The following is a 22,544-nucleotide window of genomic DNA, read 5'->3' on the forward strand; positions in this document are numbered from 1 at the left end:
ATATTGGTTTTTGGTATTCAAAATTTAATTTATAATAAACAATCAATGCAAACAAACAAACAATAGATATTAATGTATATGAATAAATAAATCTTAAAACGAGTGAAACTTAAATTGAATATGCAAATAAAGCTTTAAAGGAAAAAAAATAACTACAAATAAGAGTTTAAGTATCGCCTCCTTCTCTCACTAAAAGTCTAAAACCTACTGCGTCATTGGCGCTTTACTGAAAACTAATTGTATTACAAATATTTTCTTTGGTACTTAATATTGAAAATAAACATTACAATTACAGTAAAATTTTTAATTGATGAGCTTTCAGCAATTAATATCATTATACGTCAGATATTCAGTTTAATTTATTAGTTCTTTCTAAAATTGTTCAAGACAAATATAGTTTCACAACGAACAAGATTTTGGATACTGCTCCCTTCCTTAAATGTAAAAACCTAAAGTCTACTGCGTCATTGGAGCTTCACTGAAAACGAATTATATTACACATATTTTCTTTTCCAGTTCTTACAGCATTGAAAATGAAAATAAAATTAGAGAGAAATAAAATCTTGAATCGATGGATCAACAATTAATATAATTGTATATCGAATATTCACTTTGATTTTGTTTATACTTTCCAGGACTGTTCAAGACACATATAGTGTTCAGGAAAGCGCCAATGACGCAGTAGGTTTTAGACTTTTACAGTGAGAGAAGGAGGTAAAACCCAAACTCTTGTCTGTAGTGATTTTTATTCGTTTCAAGTTTGATTTGCATATTCAATTTAAGTTTCACTCGTTTTAAGTTTTATTTATTCATTTATATTAGTATCAATTGTAGCCTATGTTTGTTTGCATTGATTGTTTATTTAATTTCTGTTCGTTTTGGGTTCTATTTATGCTTCAATAGCAACATATTTTTTTCCCTTTTAAGCTTGATTTGTATATTCAATTTAAGAATTACTCGCTTTTAAGATTTATTTATTCATTTATTTTATTACTTGTTGTATGTTTTCTGCTATGATTGTTTATTTAATTTCTGTTCGTTTTTGTTTTCATTTATTTTTTTAATAGTAATTTCTGGTCGTTTTGAGTTTGAATTTTAACAGGTATTTGTATCTGCTGATCTTAAGTTTAAAATGGCCTTTAGTTTTCTTTGAAAAATTTCTTTTTCGGAAAGTTTTTTTTCAATTAATTTTTGTTCGTTTTCGATTGCAAAAAGTTTCAAGTATTTAAAAATTCCTTATTTCAGAATCAAACTTTTTTTTCAATATCAAATGCTCATCAAAGTTTCAAAATTAGCATCAAAATAACAATATCAAAGTAAAAAATATGGGTTTTTGTCCACCACAGAGTTTTTGTTATCTGATGTTTGAACTATTTTTAACAAAATGGCTATCTCAAAATTTTTACCGGATGGGTTTGGGGAAAAAATGGCGTGGTGGGGGGGGGGGGGACTAGTTGCCTTTAGATTTCTTTTGACTCTTCAAAAGTGAAATAGAACTTTCCATTTTCAATCAAATGAGCCCTCTCTGGAGTTTATACGAGCATCCTTTCTACATGAACCATATATACAACTTACAACACCTGTCCCGGGCCCTGGGGGGTTGTTTTGACCCCAGAGTTTAAATATCTGAAATATGAACTATTTTTAACAAAATGGTCACCTCAAAATTTTTATCGGATGGGTTTGCGGAAGAAAAAGTCGTGGAGGGGAAGGGGCTAGTTGCCCTCCGATCTCTTTTGACCCTGAGAAATTGAAAGAGAGGTTTTAGTTTCCAATCAAATGAGCCCTCTCTGAAGTTTATACGTGCATCTCTTTCATAAGAACAATATACGGCCCCAGTACATAACTTAAAACGCCTACTCCTGGGCCCTGGGGGGGGGGGTGTCGACACTGGAGTTTTTTTATCTGACTTTTGAACTATTTTAATAAAACGGCTATCTCAAAATTTGTATCAGATGGGTTTGGAAAAAACGGGTGTGTGGGGGGGGGGGCTAGTTGCCCTCTAATCTCTTTTGACTTTCAATAACTGAACTAGATCTTTCAATTTCAAATCAAATGAGCCCCCTCTGAAGTTTTTACTAGCATGCCTTCCATAAGAACCATATATTCCCCCACGATATAACTTACAACGCCTGCCCTCAGGCCCTGGGGGGTTGTGTCGACCCCGGTGTTTTCGTTATATGATCCTTGAACTAATTAAAAAAAATGGCTATTTCAAAGTTCTTATCGGATGGGTTTTACGAAAAAAACCGTGGAGGGGGGGGGGCTAGTTCTCCTCTGATCTCTTTTGACTCTCAAAAAGTAAACTAGAACTTTCACTTTCCAATCAAATGAGCCCTCTTTTGAAGTTTATATGAGAATCCCTTACATAAGAACCATATATGCCCCCAGGGTATAACTAACAACGCCTGGCCCCAAGTCCTGGGGGGGTTGTGTCGAAACTGGAGTTTTTGTTATAATAATAATAATAAAAATTTATTATAAGCCAAAAAAAAAAAACAGGCCATACAGAACAGTATTCTTAATTACACTTCACAAGAAAAATAACATAAATATCAAGTTTCACTCATTGGTGTCAACACTTCATTTACATATTTACATAACTGCCTGATTGTCCTTTTTACAGTCGTTTTCACGATCCCCGGGAACTACAACTTACCACCCCCAAAATACTTTCCCCTTAATATAGAAATTTTCTGGCACACGGCGAGAAAATGGGCCACAACTTCAATACCTAGGTTACATCTGGGTCAAGAATAATCTGCATATGCATCTGGGGCCATCCTTTTTCTTTCAAATACTGTTTTTCTATTTTTCATTAGCAGGCAATTCACTCGGACCCGATACCAAGTCCTTAATGTCTCCCCCGGTAATCCTAGTTTAAAATAATATTCAAATCCAAATATCTCTTTTACTTGGGAATAAAACTTCAATGTTTCAGATGCTTTAACTGCCTGGGTCCACATTTGGACTTCCTGGTCTTTTATTCTTTCAATAATCATAGCCGAAAATGGCTCACCCTGATCTGAGGGTCCTAGCCCCTCATTCCAAATATAGGATAATCCTAATCCATCTAAAACATTTTTTATTTGATACAGCCACGATCTTTTACGTTTCGACCGTAGCATTTCCACATAAGCTGCTATTGCTAACCTATCTTCTGGCAGACTTAGAACTTTTAGCCAGTACTGGATCATCTGTGCTAATCTACTCATTCTCAGCGAAAATACTCCTAGGTCACCTTTTATTGCCTGATTGTGGGTCGTTACGTGAAGACCAATTAATCTTTTATGATCTTTGAACTATTTTTAACAAAATGCCTATCTCAAAATTTTTATCGGATACATTAGGGAAAAAGGGCGTGGGGGGAGGGCTGGTTACCCTCCGATCTCTTTTAATTCTAAAAAGTAAACTAGAACTTTCAATTTCCAATCAAATGAGCCCTCTCTGAAGTTTATAAGAGCACTCCTTCCATAAGAACCATATATACCCCCAGGACATAACTTACAACGCCTTCCCCCGGACCCTGGGGGGTTGTGTTGATACCAGAGTTTTTGTTATATGATCTTTGAGCTATTTTTAACAAAATGGCTATCTCAAAATTTTTATCGTTGCATTTAAGAAAAAAAGTGCGTGGAGGGGCTAGTTGCCGTCCGATCACTTTTGACTCTTAAAAAAGGGCACTAGAACACTCAATTTCTAATCGAATGAGCTCCCTCCGAAGTTTATGTGACGACCCCTTCCTTATGAAGTGCCTCTGGGGAAAAAAAAATCATAATAAAAAATTGGATCTGTATGATCTTTACTCTAGGCAACGCTATAGCGTTGCCTCTGATAGTAGCTCTTTTTTAGCCATTCATAATCTTTGGGCATTCCTATTGTTATATCACACACTAAGATAGAAAATATACAGAAATTAGTTCCTATTTTACCTGCTCACATGGCTGATCAGGCATTTTTTCTCTGTTTTTTTTTTGGAAGGGTGAAAGTTTTTTGCATTCATTCCCAACTTAAACTTTTGAGAAAAGCAAGTAATACAACTTCAAGGTGCGTAGGAGGTGATTCAGAAGAACGATCCTCCACCCTTATGTTTGACAGCTTCTGTCACTAAAGCTAGTCAGTGCTTCGGTGCCCGGGCGAGCTTCTTTAGAACTAAAGCTGGGACAGCAAGCTGCTAATCTCGGCACCCAAGAAATTCAAAGGTATCTAAAAACGGGTAAGTCAATTGCTAATTTTAAGCCTTAGGAAAATCAGTAAGGTAATTTAGATAGCATGGAAATACATCCAAAAGGTACTGATGGGATGATACCAAAACCTTCTTTCGAGAAACACATTAGCCATCAATACAGACCAAAGAAAACGTGGAACAAATATTCGTTTATGTAACGCCTCCACGCTCCCTTTTCCCAAAAGCCAGAAATGTAAAGCCATAAGGATACAACATTAATATTTTTGCAAAGTATGTGTGGTATCTCCATCGAGAAAATGCAGGAAAACATGTTGCCCCCCTCCTCGGAGTCCGATTAAGTTTCTAAACTTTTTGAAGTTTCTAAAAGCCAAAATATAATTTGCACTTTACTGAACAAAATTCAAATGAATGTGCATTGTCAGTTTATTGTACAGATGGTGATATTTATTCCTTAAAATCTTAACGAATGTTTGATTTCTTAAAATTATAAAACTGAAAACACTTAAACGAATTTTTCCCAGTAAAGTGCAAATTATATTTTGGCTTTTAGAAAGCATAGGGGTTTTGAACCCTACTCAGGTTAATTTCTGCTCTTTTTGAGTTTGATTCGGTTATTTATTGTAATTTCTGTTTATTTTGGGTTTCGTTTATTTATTGATGCTGATCTTTGGTGGTTGTATGCTTAGTAGATTCTTTTATTCTTTTTTTGTTCATTTTTGGTTTAATGGAGCTCTTTACTTTTTTTGAAAAACTTATTTTTTGGAAGAAGTTTTTTTTAATTAATTATTAGTAAAGACGGCGGGAATAGTGAAGATGTTAAAAGTAGAATAGCCAAGGCTAAGGGTGTTTTTTCACAGTTAAAAAAAAGTTTGGAAGAATAGAAAGATAAGTCTGCAAACCAAGATTAGAATATTGGAAGCTACATTGATGACAGTGGTCAAATGTGGCCCTGAAGGATGGCCGCTCCGAAAAATGGATGAAGATTCGCTAGATGTTTTCCAGAGAAATTTCTTACGGATTGTTCTGAGTACCCGGCTGACTGACAGTTTCTTCAACACTAAGCTATACGGAAAATTTGGTTCAATCCCCCTTTCTAGGGCTATAATGAAAGAAAGGTTGAGATGGCTAGGGTACGCTCTGCGGATGAAGGATGACAGATTGCCGAAGATTGTCCTTTTCGGCCATCCGTCTAGGGCTAAACGGAAAGCAGATTGTCCTCGTCTGGAGTGAAAGGACGTCATAAAGAAAGATTTAATGGAAATGGAAACTTCCTGGGAGGGTGTAAAGAGGGAGTTTTTGAATATATTGGGATAGAGGAGGAGCGTACGTAGCTGTGTTGGCCTTAGGCGGCTTGGTGCTGTGGTGAGTTGTTAGTAGTAGTAGTAGTAGTAGTATTTTCAGATGATCGAAATCACTTGATAATTATCTGCACTTCCCAAAGGTAAAAAAAGTTCGCATTTTTTGTTTCCTGGATTTGCATTTGGCAAACGTTGCAACCAAACCATTAAAGTCGATTTTTTGTTTTCATATAAAAGGAAGTCGAGAGTGATATTTCCCCTTTTAACAGTTAAGAGTGATCGGAGGGAAAAACTAGGCTCCTTTCATGGCTATGTATGTCCTCGGGACAAATCCTGGGCACAAACAGTGTTGTGTCAAACAGTTCGTGGTAACGAAGTTTTAGTAAGGAGCGACCTCAATAGGAGGCTCAATAGTAACCGAAACTCTAAAAAACGGAATTTTAAAATCAATAGACACATCAAAAGAACCAAATTTTTATGTTGATTTCAAATATATAAGTTTCACCAAGTTTAGTCATACCAATAAAAAGTTACGCTCCTGAGAAAATTTGCCTGATTTTCGAAAAAAGGGGAAAACATCCCCTAAAAGATATATAACCTTAATGAAAATCACACCATCAGATTCAGGGTATCAAAAAACCCTATTGTAGAGGTTTCAAGCTCCTAGTTGCAAAAATGTGGAATCTTGAATTTTTTGCCAGAAGAAAGATCATGGATGAGCGTTTAATTGTTTTTTGTTGTTTTTTTTTTCCCAGGGGTGATCATATCGACCCAGTGGTCCTAGAATATCTCGGGAGGGCTCATTCGAACAAAATTAAAAGTTTTAGTGCCCTTTTTAAGAGACCAAAAAGAAGGAGGGCAACTCGGCCCCCTCCCACGTTTTTTCCTAAAGGCACCCGATCAAAATTTTGAGATAGCCATTTTATTCAGCATGGTCGAAAATATTAAAACTATGTCTTTTAGGATGACTTAATTCCCCACAGTCCCCGGGGGAAGGGCTGAAAGTTATGAACTTTACCCAATGTTTACATATAGTTATTGGGAAGTATACTGACGTTTTAAGAAGGGATTTTTTCTGGTAGTGGGGGGGGGGGGGTCGGGAGTTATGTGGGAGGATCTTTGCACGGAGGAAGTTTTCATGAGGGAAGGGACATTGCTATAAAGGGGGCGCCGGATTTCCCAGCATTATTTAAAAAAAAGAACGATCAGAAATTAAATTAAAAAAAACAAGTTTTTCAACTGAAAGTAAGGAGCAACATCAAAACTTAAAACGAACAGAAATTATTACGTCTATTATCTGGGCTCGCCTCCTAGTCAATACCTCGCTCTTTACGCGAAAGATTTTTTAGTATTTTCATAAGAGCTATTTATTCTAATTAACGGCCTTCGTGATTAAAAGGGTCATTTTTAAAGAATTGGAACAAAATTCGAAGTTTAGCGTAAAGAGCGAGGTATTGACTAGGGGGAGAACCCCCTAATAATCGTATTAAAAATATATGAATATAGAAGTTCGTTACGTAACTTAATTCGTAAGTTACGTATATTTATTACTAATAAAAACGTTCGTAAATAAAATTAAACAACTTTCGAGGAAGCCATTTAACCAAATAAAAGTAAAATTAATATGTAAATTTTGTTTAAATTATTCATGTAAAGTGAGCCAAAATCAAAACCTGCATTAATTTAAAAATGTTAGAAAATTAAACAAAAAAAAACTAGTTTTTTTAACTGAAAGTAAGGAGCAACATTAAAACTTAAAACGAACAGAAATTATTCCGTATATGAAAGGGGCTGTCCCCTCCTCAACGCCTCGCTCTTTACGCTAAAGTTCGACTCTTTCTCACAACTCTATTTTGTAAGACAATAAAAAACTTTAGCGTAAAGAGCAGGGCGTTCATATACGGAATAATTTCTGTTCGTTTTAAGTTTTAATGTCGCTCCTTACTTTCAGTTAAAAAAAAACTTCTTTTTTTTTATTTAATCCACATTTAAAGGTGGCTACTTTATTCAGAAAAGCTGAAGCATAAAAAAGATATACTGTAAAATTTTTATTGACTGATCATCTAAAATCAAGGTCTTTAACCTAATAACGCGTAAAAAATACTGGTCATAATAATAAAAAAGGTTGGCTTTTAAAAACTGTGTGGCGAACTGATGCATATAGTGAAACAACAAAACAATAAAAAGTGCATTTTAATATACAGTTTTTTCCTATAGAAATAGGAGCCTCCCTATTATTTTTGGTTTTGCATTGTGTATGTGGTTTTCATCACTAGTAAAAGTAAGGCATTCATACCATGGAATGATATAAATGCCTCATATTATTTATTTTTACCATTCCTAGAATGGTATACACTTTTGCCATTGAACCCATGTTAACTGTTGAAAAATCAGTGGCATCAATTCTAAAAAATTAAGGTGGATGGGGCAAAATGTATTTTCCAGTATCTAGAGGGGGGCAATTTTGTCGGGTATATTTATCTTGACAATTTTTACTTTTCTCAGTTTGACTAACTATTGATCAGAAAAACATTGATTCAAATATTTGTTTCTTAATTGGTTTTTCAGAAGCGAGAATCGTCGGATGTGCGACGTCCATCACACAAAAAGGAAAAAAAAAAAATCAGATACAATGTTGCAGATTAATTTTGTTTCTATTTTGGACAGCCAAGCCTGGCTTTACTGATTCCAGATTGTGCTAATTCGTGTTATACAAACAACCCAAATTTATTTTCGTTTTAATTTTTAATTTTTTAAAACTTAATTTTTCAGACTTTTAAAACTTAATTTTTAAAACTTAACGTTTTAAAACTTAATTTTTCAGAAGTTTGAAAAGTCTATACAATCCAAAAATGAAATGATAATTTGACAGTACAAAATATTGGTAAGTGTAATAGATTTATTGCAATTTTACAGGTCCAATGCGCGCATATTTGGTAAATCCACCATTAATTTGTATTTCACTAAGTTTTACTGTACTGTCATAAGTTTCACGGAAAAATATAACATGGAAAACAGTCATTGTGTATCAATGAGCAAAATTACGAATTACACGTATTACGTTTAACATTCCACAAAGGAAAAGTATATTTTTTTTTTTTTTTTCGATTGAATATTATCTATCTAACAGCATAGGGATTGAAAGTTCCATCTCTTCTTTTTCATGCCAAGATTCTCAGTTCCATCGCTTCTTTTTTCAGGTAATGCAGTAGCCTACCTTAAATCGTTCATTATCAACTATTTTTGTTTTATGGCCAAAATATTTAGAATTAACTGGGTTCTCATGCCAACATTTGTAGAGCTTGGATTAGAGATCCGCATAAAGACAGAAAAATAAAAGTCGACGCCTACTTTCCCGGAAATCTCAGAAAAACCATCTAACTTCTCCTGCTTTTTCGTCGGAAACGGAGATGTAAATGAAGCAAAATCATCTTTCTAAAGTTCAGGAAAGGGCTAACAATCAGTTCCAAGGAAATATCATTTAAGCGATTTGGGCATCTTTGGGAGCTCCTTGTGGTGCTACCCACTTTGATTGACAGGCTTTTCGACAAAAGGAATTGAAAATTTCAGTGTCTTTTCAATAAATTCCATAGTCAAACCAAAGATACTCGATATTCTTCGATGATGGCTAGTCTCCTTTGAGAATTCACTCGTTGTCACAATTTTGATCGCGAAATCTCTTTCTTAGAAGCTGGCAAGGGCCATCTAGGATAGTTACAACTAGGCGAATATCCCGCTGAGTCTTGAACGAGAAAAATTAGGTTAACTCTTAATTATATTTTTTGACTTAAGGAATGAAAACAAGAATATTGCTTGACTAAAGATTTACAGATACACAAACATTAATAGATAATAATTAACACTTACAACCGAAGCAGCTAGTTGGGCACGCTCAATAAAGAACGAAGAGGCCTCTATATGTTCTTTTTTCCATAGCCACTTCGTATAGAAGGGGTCGTAGTAGAAACTTAGGAGAGGACTCATTCGATTGGAAGTTGAAGGGTATAGCACCCTTTTTAAAGAGATTAGATTAAAGTAAGATGCAAAATTTTCATTTTTCATTTCTTTTGCTAATCAACATTTCACCTTGGGCACAAGACAGGCCAGAACTACCACCGATCCGAAGGCTCAGGGGCCAGAGTTGTCTGTAAATTCGATTTGTTCCTTGATTGACCCATTTGAGAGTTTCTACAGTTACACAATAAGTAAAAATTAGAAACAAATTTGGACTAATTTTAATTTTAATTTTTAAAAGGTTTTTTATCTGAAAAGTTCAAATAAGAAAGAAAATCTTACTCAGAAGAACAAGCCCAATGATAGCCAAGGCCCACTGAATTTGATGATCTTTATTCTGGTCCATACGATCTGGAATACGATCTGGTAGTGTAAATGAAAATAAGGGTATAGTGAAAGCTAGTGATGTGTTGAAGATCCCCCCTTCCAAGATTCTTCCCGTTTCCACTAATCCATCTGTATCCTCATTTGTTCTTTTTGGAAGAAAAGCGCTGATAATATCATTCAGAATTTTGAATTTATCTAATGTGACAACATCTTCATTTGTCAAACCATCTTTTATGTGTAGTATACAGATGAGAAGAATTCTAAGCATATACATCAGTCTAAAAAAGAAATAAAACGAAAATAAAATGATAGAATAAAACATAAGTGTCAATTGAATCCACAAGCTGCCCAGGACGAGCAAAAGAAGTTTGAAAATATTTAAAGATTGTGGTACACCCATCCACGTAAAAAACAAAAACAAAAAAAACATGCCACAAAACAACAAATTTAACAAACAGTAAGTAAAAGGTAAAACTTATCAACAGTAACCAAAAACTCTTAAAAGATATTTTAAAACACTATCTAAACATACAGAATCTGCTATTTAAACTCATTCCATATAAAATCCATCAAAATTGAAATCACCAGTCCAAATGTATTGGCCTAAAGAAATTTGTATGAATTTCGAAAAAGAGAGAAAACACTTCCAGAAAGGGGTAGACATCATAATGAAAACACTACCTTCTAATTTACTAAGTTTAAAAGCTTTAGAGCTGCAGGGTGATCTTGAGGAGTTGGTCCCCTCGAGGAAATTATATTTTGTTGTTTAGTAAACAACACAGCATTCGAACTGGATTTTGATTAATGGATAAATCCTCTGGGTTTTGTCTGTATTGGTGGTTGTTTTGGGCTGAAAAATCACTTCCTATCTAAGTTATTATGGGTTACCTCCACGTATTATTACAATATTTGTAAGCATAAACATAAAATGAATCATAGGTAATACGCTTGAAATTGTCTCTGCAGGATTTCGGCTATTGTTGATAGAATAGCATTGCCAAGTGTGTCAAACCATGCTATGACCAAGATGAACCCAGAATTGCACTAAGCCTCCATTCATTACTGGAGGTTCCAGGGACTTCTTGCTCTCCGGTTCTAAGCTGGCTTAAACGCTTCGTGTAGACTAGATGTGTTAGTCTCCATCCTACACTGGTTCTGGGACCATTACTTTTCCTGACGCCATAATAATTTAAATACTTTAAAGAATGTGAAAATTGCAACTTGGAACGTTACCTTACCTTAGACCTTAGTTCCTCCAACGCCATTGATTCCATTGGAACGTCATCTTCGGTAGTCTACTGTTCGGTTTGCGTAATACGTGACCAAGAAAGTGCCAGCGCCTATACTTAATTACTTCTGTGACGTATGGTTGCATGCTGCGGGTTCGTACTTGGTCGTTGGTAACTCGGTGGTACCAGCGGACGTGCAACAATCGTCGGAGACAGTAATTCTCTAAGAGATGGACAAGATATGCTTTGTCCCCCACCCCCACCCCTAATGTGCAAATATCCTACACTACACAAAATCTTACACTTTTGGGTAAGGATTTAACAAACCCACAAGATGGGCTAAAATCTCACAATAGTTTACAAGCAGATACGTCGTATATGAAAGCCCACAGCTGCAGGTACTGTGACCCCTATTTTAAAATTGGTCAATATCGTATTTACCATGGGCACGTCTTGTGTTGCGCAACATTTGGACTTTTCGATGTAAATAAACATTTTCGCTTTCGATACTCCTCAATCGATATCTTAGAGTCGTATATAGTATTCTTTTAGCTTAGTTAAATAAATAATAAAGAAAATGGTAGTCGATTTCGGCCAAAAGAGATGAAGAAATGAAGCCAGTGTCAATTTTTTAAGATTAGCAGTACTGACACATTTTTCTCAGAGAGACGGTTCCGTTGATCAAGTGACCAGCATTTGGGAAATCTCATACTACTACTAACAACTCTCTGCATCACCAAGCTGGCTGAGCCCAATACAACTACACACGCTTCTCTTCCATCCCAATTTATTCAAAGTATCCGTCCTTATACCATCCGAAGAACTTCCTATTTCCCTTGGATCTTTCATTGCGAAATCCTTGCACCCCATTCGGGGACAACCTGCTTTTCATTTTGCCCAAGACGGTTACCCGACAAGGACGATCTTGGACAATCTATCATCCTTCATCCGCAGAGCATGTATCCTTTCTCACATTGTGGCCTTAGAAAGTGAGATTGACCAACATTTTCGTACCGCTTACTGTTTTAGTTGTGGTCAGTCAGTTGGGTACCCAAAACAATCCGTAGGCGATTTCTCTGGAAAACATCTAGCAATTCCTCTGTTTTTTGAAGTGCTCATGCTTCAGAATTTACCTGACCACTTATCACTGTAGCTTCCAATATTCTTATCTTGGTGCACAGACTTAACTTCCTATTCTTCCAAACCTTTTTCAACTATAAGAAAAAACCACCCTGAGCCTAGGCTATTCTACTTTTAGCATCTTCACTGCATCCACTCTCTTTACTGACAATACTATCTCTTCTTGTTACCAAACAGCACTTCTTTATTTTCGCTTATTCCCAGGTTTTCTTAATATTAATTTTCAAACGTATTATTGCACCCTGAACTCCAAAACCTCTAAAAATTCATTTACTTTGCTAACATTTTCATCTAGGATTCTCAAATCATCAGTACAGTCTAAGTCTATGAGAGTTTTACTTCCCCAATTGATTCCGCGTTCTCTCATTGCCTATGCTGTGCTCTTTAGGACAAAGTGCATCAAAACGATAAGTATAAATGGGGATAGGATTATCTTAACCGCAACACCCTGCCTACCTTAACCTTAACCACAACAATGTTATTTTCGCACATAGCACTAATCGCATTAATATATTTATCTGGTATAGCATACAAGGATAGCACCTTCGCTAAAGCTCTTCTGTCAGCTGAATCAAACGTTTACTCATAATCCATAAAACTGAGGCCTAAAGGGGTTTGATGAAGCAATTAATTCTCAATTATTAATCTCATAGTAAAAAATTGGTAGAGACACTCTTTCCTCTTCTTAAAACCACAATGTTCTTCTCTTGAAACTCTATCTATAACATCTTTAAGTATAAAAAGTATCATGATACCAAGTAATTTGCTTCCTACAGAAACTAAGCTTATGCCTCTATAATTACCACACTTACTCTTATCACCTTTCTTATAAATGGGTTTAATTAGAGTTTTCCTAAAATGGCTAGGTACTTTAATCTCTAGTAATTTATCTGTAAACTTCATAACCACCATATCTAAAAAAAAAAACTACCACACTATGAGCACCTGGGGCTTTATTTTTTTATCCTTTTAGTAATGTTACTCATCTTTCCTAACAAAATAAATCTTCCTTCGTATCCAAAGTTGCGTATACTTTTTACTTTTTTCTATATCTTTTCTTGTAACTCTTATATGGTTTAAGACACTCTCAAAATATTCTGCCCATCTCTATAATTCTTTCCTTATCACTAATTGTAGCCCCTTTTCTATCTTTAACTGCGACAAGTCTAGATTGACTGTTCCCTCTGATTTTAATGACAAACCAGTACAATGTTTTACTATTATACCATCTGGCCCCATCTTCCAGATCTTCAGCAATTTGATCTATGGCCTCCTGTTCATACTTCCTTAGTTCATATTTTGATACTTTCTCCACTTTTTTACAATCTTCTTATTTTCACTCAAATACTTTTCTATTACTAAAAAAAATTTGTACAAACCCCTCCTCCTCTCTATTGAACATAAAGTATTTTCGTTAATATTCCTAGCTGCGTTTCTAACTTTCTTCCCTAGGACACCATCAACGACTTCATAAATTATTCCATCAATCTCTTGAATATCAAATTTCAAACTCGCTAGATCAGTATTTAACTGTTCCTAGAAAGTTTCTCTCAGATTCTTATCCTGGATTCTACCAACGTCATAGGTTCCTGGAAGGTAGTTACCTATCCTAAATTTGAGCTGTAGATTAACTGTAGACATTACTAGATGGTGACCTTTACTTTTCACATCAATGTTCTAGTATCTTGAACTCCTCTATGTCCTAGTATCTTGTATCGATCCTGCCAATCTTTGGCTTACAATAACATAATCAACAAGGTTAGCTGTCTTATCATCATGTGAGTACCATGTTAACTTATGGGGCCATTTTATGACCAATTATTGTATTTGTTATAACGAGATTGTTATATCTACAAAATTGCAGCAGTCTGTAACCATGACTGTTTTTTTCCTACATTAAATTTACCTAGGTAGGACATCATTTGTTCCTATTTCTACCAACCTGGGCATTAAAATCTCCTAATGAAATTACCATATTTCTACCTGTATTTGTTCCTGGGGCTATAATTAAAATTCATCGTAGTCACTACAATCTCCATTAGTCGGTTCTACAGGGGCATATACCACTACGACTGATACTCTGCAACTTTTAGTCATCAAATGAGCCACAAGCATCCTATCATCCTTCCCAGCCCAACCAAGACTCAGCATTTTCCTAATTCATCATGAGCCCTACATAAACCCCTGCCTCTGCACCCATCTTTCATACCTGAGTGAATAGATTCTTTAGAACCTACTTCCATGTTTCTTACTTCTGGGACACGAGTTTCTAAAAATTCTAATAAAACCCGTTTGAAGCCTCTGAATTCGTCACTCAAGATGTCGATATGATAGTTTTTTCTTTTTATTTTAACATTGTAAGTTTCCAACCGTGTAACAGACCGAGCCGAAAAAGTGGGAATACACGTTAACGTAAAGAAGACAGAATGTATGGCTGTTTGCAGCAATCAACCTCTTGGCATCTACCATAAGAGCGAATGAGTCAAGCAAGTATCATGCTTTTGACACCTTGGCAGTATAGTTGAAGAGAGAGGCAACATATCTAAAGAGGTCCAGACCAGGATTGGGATGGCACAGACTGCCTTGAATCGGCTCTCATCAATATGCAAATCTCCAAAATTCTCATTAAGGCTCAAAACGAGACTCTTCAACAGCAATGTGATACGCATACTGCTTTACTCATGTGAAACCTGGAAACTCGACCAAGCTCTAGAGAAACGTCTGCTAGCCTTTGAGAATTACTGTCTCTGACGATTGTTGCACGTCCGCTGGTACCACGGAGTTACCAGCGAACAAATACGAACCCGCACCATGCAACCACCTGTCACAGAAGTAATCAAGTATATACGCTGGTGCTTTAACCCATCTTGTGGGTTTGTTAAATCCTCACCCAAAAGTGTAGGATTTTGTACATTAGGGGTCGGGATGGGGTTAAAGCATAGCATATATTAAATACGTAGCCTAAACAAACCTGTTTTAACCTTTACGTTACCCTTTAGGTTTTAAATATTTTAGGACGCAGTTGACTCTTATGACTGTTATTTTTTCTCAATAAAAAACACAGAAACAATTTTTATCACTTGTAAAGGTCAACAGTGAGGGGGCAGGGGTTGGGACCCCCCCCCACGTCTGGGAAACAAGAAGAATATACTCCCAGTTGCTTCTTGATAAAAGTAACGCTCATAGTAGCGTGTGGCAGTCAAAGCTCAGCGTGTGATATTATACAACGAATACCTGAAGCCATTCCACTGAAGCGATTCCTTCTCATTATACAGTAAGCAGTTTTCATCAAAACTGTGACGAATTTTGTACATAGTTTTCTACCCTTTTCACTTCATGGCTGGGTTATTGAGCTAGATATTTCAGAAGAATTTTTGCTAGAAGAGGACAGGGTAAATTCTGATTTCTATTAGAGTAAAGAATATCTCAGACCCATTTTAATTGATATACTCTAACTTTTATCAATAAAATTGTTTTTCAGACTTAGACATTTGTTTTGTTAATTTACTTTTTTAAACGTAAGCCTGTCGTCCGAATGGCCGCAACAGGATAATCAGTCTCGTTGTTTGTGATTTATTGTGCATTAGGTCTACTGTTCAATGTCATGATACAAGATATAGTGTTAATTTCTATATATATATATATATATATATATATATATATATATATATATATATATATATATATATATATATATATATATATATATATATATATATATATATATATATATATATATATATATATATATATATATATATATATATATATATATATATATATATATATATATATATATATATATATATATATATATATATATATATATGTGTGTGTGTGTGTGTGTGTGTGTGTGTGTGTGTGTGTGTGTGTGTGTGTGTGTGTGTGTATATATATGTATATATATATATATATATATATATATATATATATATATATATATATATATATATATATATATATATATATATATATATATATATATATATATATATATATATATATATAAATATATATATATATATATATATATATATATATATATATATATATATATATATATATATATATATATATATATATATATATATATATATATATATATATATATATAAGTAGTAACCTATTAAGCACTTTCAAGCGTACATTCAAGCGTACATTCGCTATCTATTAGGCACTTTCAAGCGTACATTCAAGCGTACATTCACTATCTATTAGGTACTTTCAAGCGTACATTCTAATCGTACATTCACGCCTACAAGAATATGGTCAAAAGTATATACAATATGAACGGGGCAAGAAACTGTTTTTTTTTTGTTTTTTTTTTTTGATAAGAATTGCACAATGAATGTATCGTTTGACGTAGACATTTTTTATGAGCCAATCAGAGGTTGTTCAATATACGATAACTTGATTTGTGGTTGGGATTTGAATAAAAGGAATGGTTTTCACTACAATTCATATTAGTAAGAGAATTGAATTCAGGGAGAATAGTTTATTTGAGAGGATATTAGTAGAGAAAAAAATGAGTGGTGCATTTACATTATTGGAGATTAATGATGGAGCCGACAGTAGCAGCAACGATATAAGAGTACCCAATGTGGCTGTGGAAATAACCGCTGGCTGTAGAATATGCCTTGAATGGGATATTATGTATGCTATATTCGTTATATCATTCAGCAAGTTTAATCAGTAGGAGCAACTATGTTCTGCTTGAAAAGTGAATATTACCCATATAAATATACGTCGGTCAGCATTAGATGCCCTATTGAAATATACTTACGAAAATAAAATACATCAGTGAATATTATTATTGTGAATATGTTCAATAAAAATGTTTCTAAATCAAAAGTATTTTTCTTTCTATAGTAGACTAGCGTATATTTTTTAGAGTAGAAAAAGAAATTCTGGTTAGTCTGAAGTTGGTTGTGAGAGTGTTAGGACTAAAAAATGGATAGATTTGAGAAAGAGCGAATCTTGGAGGATCTAGTGTTTATGGAAAAACATTTGATTCTAGATGACGATTTTCTAGAGCTGTCTATTCAAAGGAAGATATTTTCTTGGGGAATGCTTGTCGATATAATGAAAACTGATTCTCCATCATTAGACTATTGTATGAAGCTTCTACATCGTGGTCCATATGCATTTACACAATTTATTGATCTATTGATCACGACACGCCAAAATTATATTGTAGATATGCTTTTAAACCTTAGTTTAGAAATTTAGGACTTTTTTTTTCATGAGGAAGATAGTGCTCAAGGTTGATTTACTCCTCTCTATCTCGGACAATTTTTGTTGTTGCTAGTTTAGTTTCATTGTGGCAGTGAGAGCGTCAACGCATGACAAAATTCACAATTCATGTCCATTATGTATGTGCACACTGAGAAGCTTGTCATCATCTCAGACATCATTGCACAATGATTGATGAGTATGATGAAAAGTGGAGATTATGCAACCCGTGTAAATTGCATAAAGGATATGCTGTACAAATTAAAGGTTGTAATTCCTGTCTTGAAGAGGTGTGTGACTCTCATCCTAGAGGCCACCTATGCTCCAATTGCCATTATGATAAATGTAATCAGTGGGAGAATACATATCCCGGTATGATTGGCAAGAATCCTAAGCGTGATTTTTGTTTATTGCTACGAGATTGGTATCGTCGTGGATTTAGATTGTTCTGGGAGGAGGAGCCGGGTCAGCGATTCAACTGTTGGAACAGCAAAAGAATATGGTTTCTACGTCATCGTTGTGAAGACAATGGATCTTATGATTATAAACACTGTGATTTTTATTTGGCTGTGACGGAATCTGATTCGACACTTGAGGACACTGTTTGTGAAATTGCTTCAAAAAAGCAAATTGAAACATGTGAATTCTATAGAATGAATGAGAATAGTATCATTAACTATACAAAGAGATATGACAAGAGTGAAGTCACACTCTATTGTAGAAAATGTGACCCTGACATTGCAGTACATCAGGATCAGTACACTGTGAATTCAGATAATCTACCTGCACTAGTTGTTGTCAACAAATACCTATACCTAGTAGAAGATGAAATCTAAAGAGTAGAAAAGTCGTTTTATCATGTACATAGATTTTTATTAATAAACAATTCCACATACATTTTTAGAACATTTTATTCGCAGGGCACTAAAATCAATATTAAATACGTTTGTAAGAATATTTTCCACTAGAAAGTCGTTCAATCGAGGTAAGTCAACGTAGATGTTACGAAATTGCCTGTAATTACAGCCATAGTACCTAAGTACAAAAAGGAGAAGTACATAGGAATTACATATTACAGTCTTTAATCCATCTACCCTTCTCAAAATTTTAACTCTAATTTTTTCCTGGCTTCTAACATCGTTTCTTATGTGGGGCGCTTAGAATGTATACAATAGTCAAAGATGATCAAAAAATTCAATATTCTTCGCTGTTTGAAAGATGTATAGCCAATGGACAGTCTTCAAAGTCGATGGACTGCTATTAACAATGATTAAGGTATTGTTAACACTTGGAATTTTTTCAATGAAGTCCGAAGGTATGCAATAGGACTTTTACTGGGATATGTCTGGATCCATACTAAATACCTTGATTATTTTGGTTGTGCTAATGGTGCTAGGTCTAGTAGAACACTGCCGTCGGGTGTGATTTCCCAATAGGTTTAAAATTGAATCAGTGATATTAGCGTGATACTCTCAGTCAAAGCATCGGCAAATGTACACTCTAAACGTACATTCCCTCTAAGTTCGTACTATGCTCATATCCTGAGTCCCCGACAAGTCCAAAACAATTACCCCATGATTTTTTGAAAACATTGAATCGGTTATTCCATTTTCAAATAGTTGAGAGTCATGATCTAGGGATTGAATGGTCAACTCGTACAGAGTTCTATAGGATTTTTTGACCAATGATAGACCACATATCAGGATACTATTCACTTTGCACACAGAGCTATACATGCCGAAAAAATTAAAATCTTGGGGGGGATTTAGTTCCAGATCCAATAGCATTGACACTCTGTACAGAAAACGAAACCCCTTCCTATTGGATTTCTCCATTGATAACTCGTAAATGATGAATCACTATAGCTACGAGAGCCGGTGGCAATGTGACGTTGATTGGCGATCGTATGGGGGACGAGAAGTTTAATGTTGTTGCCATTGGCTCTTAGCTTTTCCACTGCCAATGCAACAGAGCTCATAACCTGTTGTTTTTCGGACGTGGACAATTTCTGATTTGATAATGACATTTGCATCGGGTGCTGCAGGAAGTGTTTTTCTCAAAATGAAATTCGATGGGGCCATCTGTAACTTTATATCAATCTTGACGTTGGGGGGTAACCATTAAGATATATTGAATATTTCATGATCTAATTTTCCAACGAGATGATAGTCTTGGGTCACTGCAGTAGTCAACTCACCGTTAATATCAACACCTGATCGATATTCATAGCCCAATGATTGTCCTCTCAACTCCTTGTATGCCTTTGGTGTCATCATCATAAATTGTATGTAGCTTGCATAGTTGTTTATAGAATTATTGTCTATTGCTCACCATAAGTACTATTGATGAATGCATTAATGTGTTTAGAATAGGTTGTGTAGAATACAGTTCGTCGAAGGATAGATCAGTCGCTCTAGCGATTTGTGACCGTATCGTAGATTAAATCAAGTAGACTTATAGCTCTTCACCGCTAACATTATAAATCCATATCATGTTGCTGACAAATCAATGAATATGAGTCTTGACTACTTGCCATAAGATAGGTTGAAGAGTCGTTTACTTTGTTCACGATATGAGGGGTTATTAGAGGTCAAATTGTTCAATACAATTGAATCCATATTTGTCACTGACATCAATATGTGTTCCAGCAGAATCCTGAGATAGATTCATTTGAGTGATCTAATACCATGCAGCAGTGGCCTTCACTTGATAGGGCAGATAAGTTCATCTTACTAGAGCAGAAGTGCTTCTTTGAAGTCTAAGCAATCTTTTATCTTTCTCATTCTTCTGCATTATTAAGGAATCTTCCTTAGATTGTTACTCAAAGTGTTCCACGGGTGAGAGAGCGAGTTCTATTGGAGTCAATTTATAGGGTTCTGCCATTCTCTCTAGAGAAAACTATTTACAAGTCCTGCGATTATTGGCAGTAAAAGTGTGAAAAAGCTACCGCCCGCTAGAAGAAGTCGTTTCTTTTTAAAATTCTTTCCTTCTTTTTAGAGGCCAAAATATGTACAATGGAACGATGTTGCTTTGCCTATTGCTTAGATACTTCTGGCAGTTGAACATTACCCTCGATCAAATTTAAACAAAGTTCAGATATTAGATTAATTAAATCATTGTCAATACCATGTTTGAGTATGGCTTTCCTAAGCGAGGGTTTTGAACTGCTTAGAACTGAAAACAGATGTCTCTTTTCAAGTAGTTTCTTCAGTGTCATGATAGCAACTAATAGGTCTTTTTAGTGTTCACAGGAGATATACTGTAATTTCATTGTCAAAAATATCTGTGTATACACGCAGATCCTCCGGTGTATTTTGATTAAGATCCAATAGGATGTAGCCGTAGGGTTTAATAGTTGCCTGATTGTATGCTGAGAGCAGAAATTTGGGGGCGCCTGGATAGATTTGTTTATTAAGAGTTATTAGCAAGCTGGAATCAAGAACAAATCTGAAGATGATGTAGTAGGTACAGTTCAATGCAAGTGCGTGCATACATTTGCGCTGGAGAAAGAGGTTGTGTCGAACCAGAGTAATGGATATCATTTCATGATGAGAGTAAATAGCGAACAGTTGTAGTTTTTCCTTGGACCATTCTTTAAAAGATTCAGCCAGAACTTCAATAATCAGACAAGAGTTTGGTTCAATAATGCTGAATACATCAAGTCCCTGTATGAATTGTATCCGCACCAGTCCCGTCGTGGCAATCGCTTTTTTTTTATCATATGACTCTTGCCAAATACTGTAACAGTAGTGGATTTTTTTCGCCTTTTCCACAAACATTGTATCGCAATTTTTAATTATTTTAGTTAAGAGTGTTGTTTTGCCCGACATTGACGGACCACACAGTAGCGATCTGTATAGTGTTTTAAATTGATACATGTTCCCTTCAACAGTTCACCCAGACAACTAACCGTAGACTATGGCTGTTTAATGACTAAATAATTTCCTTATTACTACTTCGCTCAAGAAGAAGAAGAAGAAGAAGACGAATAAAGAATCATATTTTCTTTTATTATATACATACAAAACTAACAATAATTAAAAAAAAGATATTACATTGAACATGAAAGCACATTAAACATGAAAAAATACACTTTTTTTTAATTTATTTATAATAAAAAATACAACATTTACATAGGCACAGAGAAAAAAAACACTTAAATAAATACACTTTTTTTTTAAATTTATTTATATAAAAAATACAACATTTATTAGAATAAAGCACTTGAAATAATATCACTTTTATTTACAGCATTTGGTTTGGGATCCCCCCTCCCTCCCCCCGGGGGTGGCCGCTGCCGCGGCGGGGGGCCCGCTGGGGCGGGCCGGGAAGCGCCGGGCGCCCCGGGGCCGGGAAGCGGGGGCCCGCTGCGGCAGGCCCGGGCAGGGGGCATTAAATAGTGGAAATTGATATGCCTTGCACACACACACACACACACACACATACACACACACACACACACACACAAACACACATTGAAAATTGTTTATGATATAGAAAAAAGAATTAAAAAAGAATTTAAAAACACCCAATTACCCAAAAAACCCTCCCACCCAATTTATACCTTTTTTTTAATGAATTTAAGTTAATTTTTTTAGACCGAGTTGTTTTCTGTACTATACACAATCAAATTGGTCTCAAATTAAATAATGACTGTATGGTAGTAACTTAACACCATACTCAAGCACAAATACTTTTTACAATATTGCAGACATGGCGTTTTTCTCAACTCTAACTGTGTAGTTTTTAAATTGTAAGATTGCGAATCGCCATGACTTTCGCCCTTGGCACTAGACTACGTTCCACACAGTTTTTATACACACTCATGTCGGAATTATTTTTTACAAAGTGTGTAGGTACCCCCTTGCAAACTTGATTGATATCATTATCGTGCGTTTTCACGTAGTAAACCTTTGGTCCAGCAAACACACCACTGGATGTCGGATTACTACTCGTTTCTGATTTTAACATTAACAATTGATATGGGGCCCGGAGTTTCAGTAGCTCTGGGTAAAGGGGTTCGTACCAGATAGTGTTGTCCATTCGTGAGCTAATGTACTCACCATTTTCCAAATCATTCAATAGATTTTTAGTTTTGACTTTTAACAGGAGTGA

At 35.2% G+C, this 22,544-nt stretch overlaps 1 protein-coding gene across 2 annotated transcripts in view; it reads right to left on the reverse strand.

Annotated features, from left to right (window-relative positions):
* Positions 1–22,544, reverse strand: part of LOC148949568 (uncharacterized) — a 62,756-nt gene that overhangs the window by 20,243 nt on the left and 19,969 nt on the right. For both annotated transcript variants that reach the window (XM_089093018.1, XM_089093017.1), the window contains exon 2: positions 9,784–10,106. In XM_089093018.1, coding sequence (XP_088949144.1) covers positions 9,784–10,102 — 319 coding nt within the window. In that variant the 5' untranslated portion in view covers positions 10,103–10,106. The remainder of the gene's footprint in view (positions 1–9,783; positions 10,107–22,544) is intronic.

Source organism: Artemia sp. Qi Xiang Cuo, chromosome 8 (genome assembly GCF_049724085.1).
Source record: "Artemia sp. Qi Xiang Cuo chromosome 8, ASM4972408v1, whole genome shotgun sequence".
Classification (NCBI taxonomy): Eukaryota; Metazoa; Arthropoda; class Branchiopoda; order Anostraca; family Artemiidae; genus Artemia; species Artemia sp. Qi Xiang Cuo.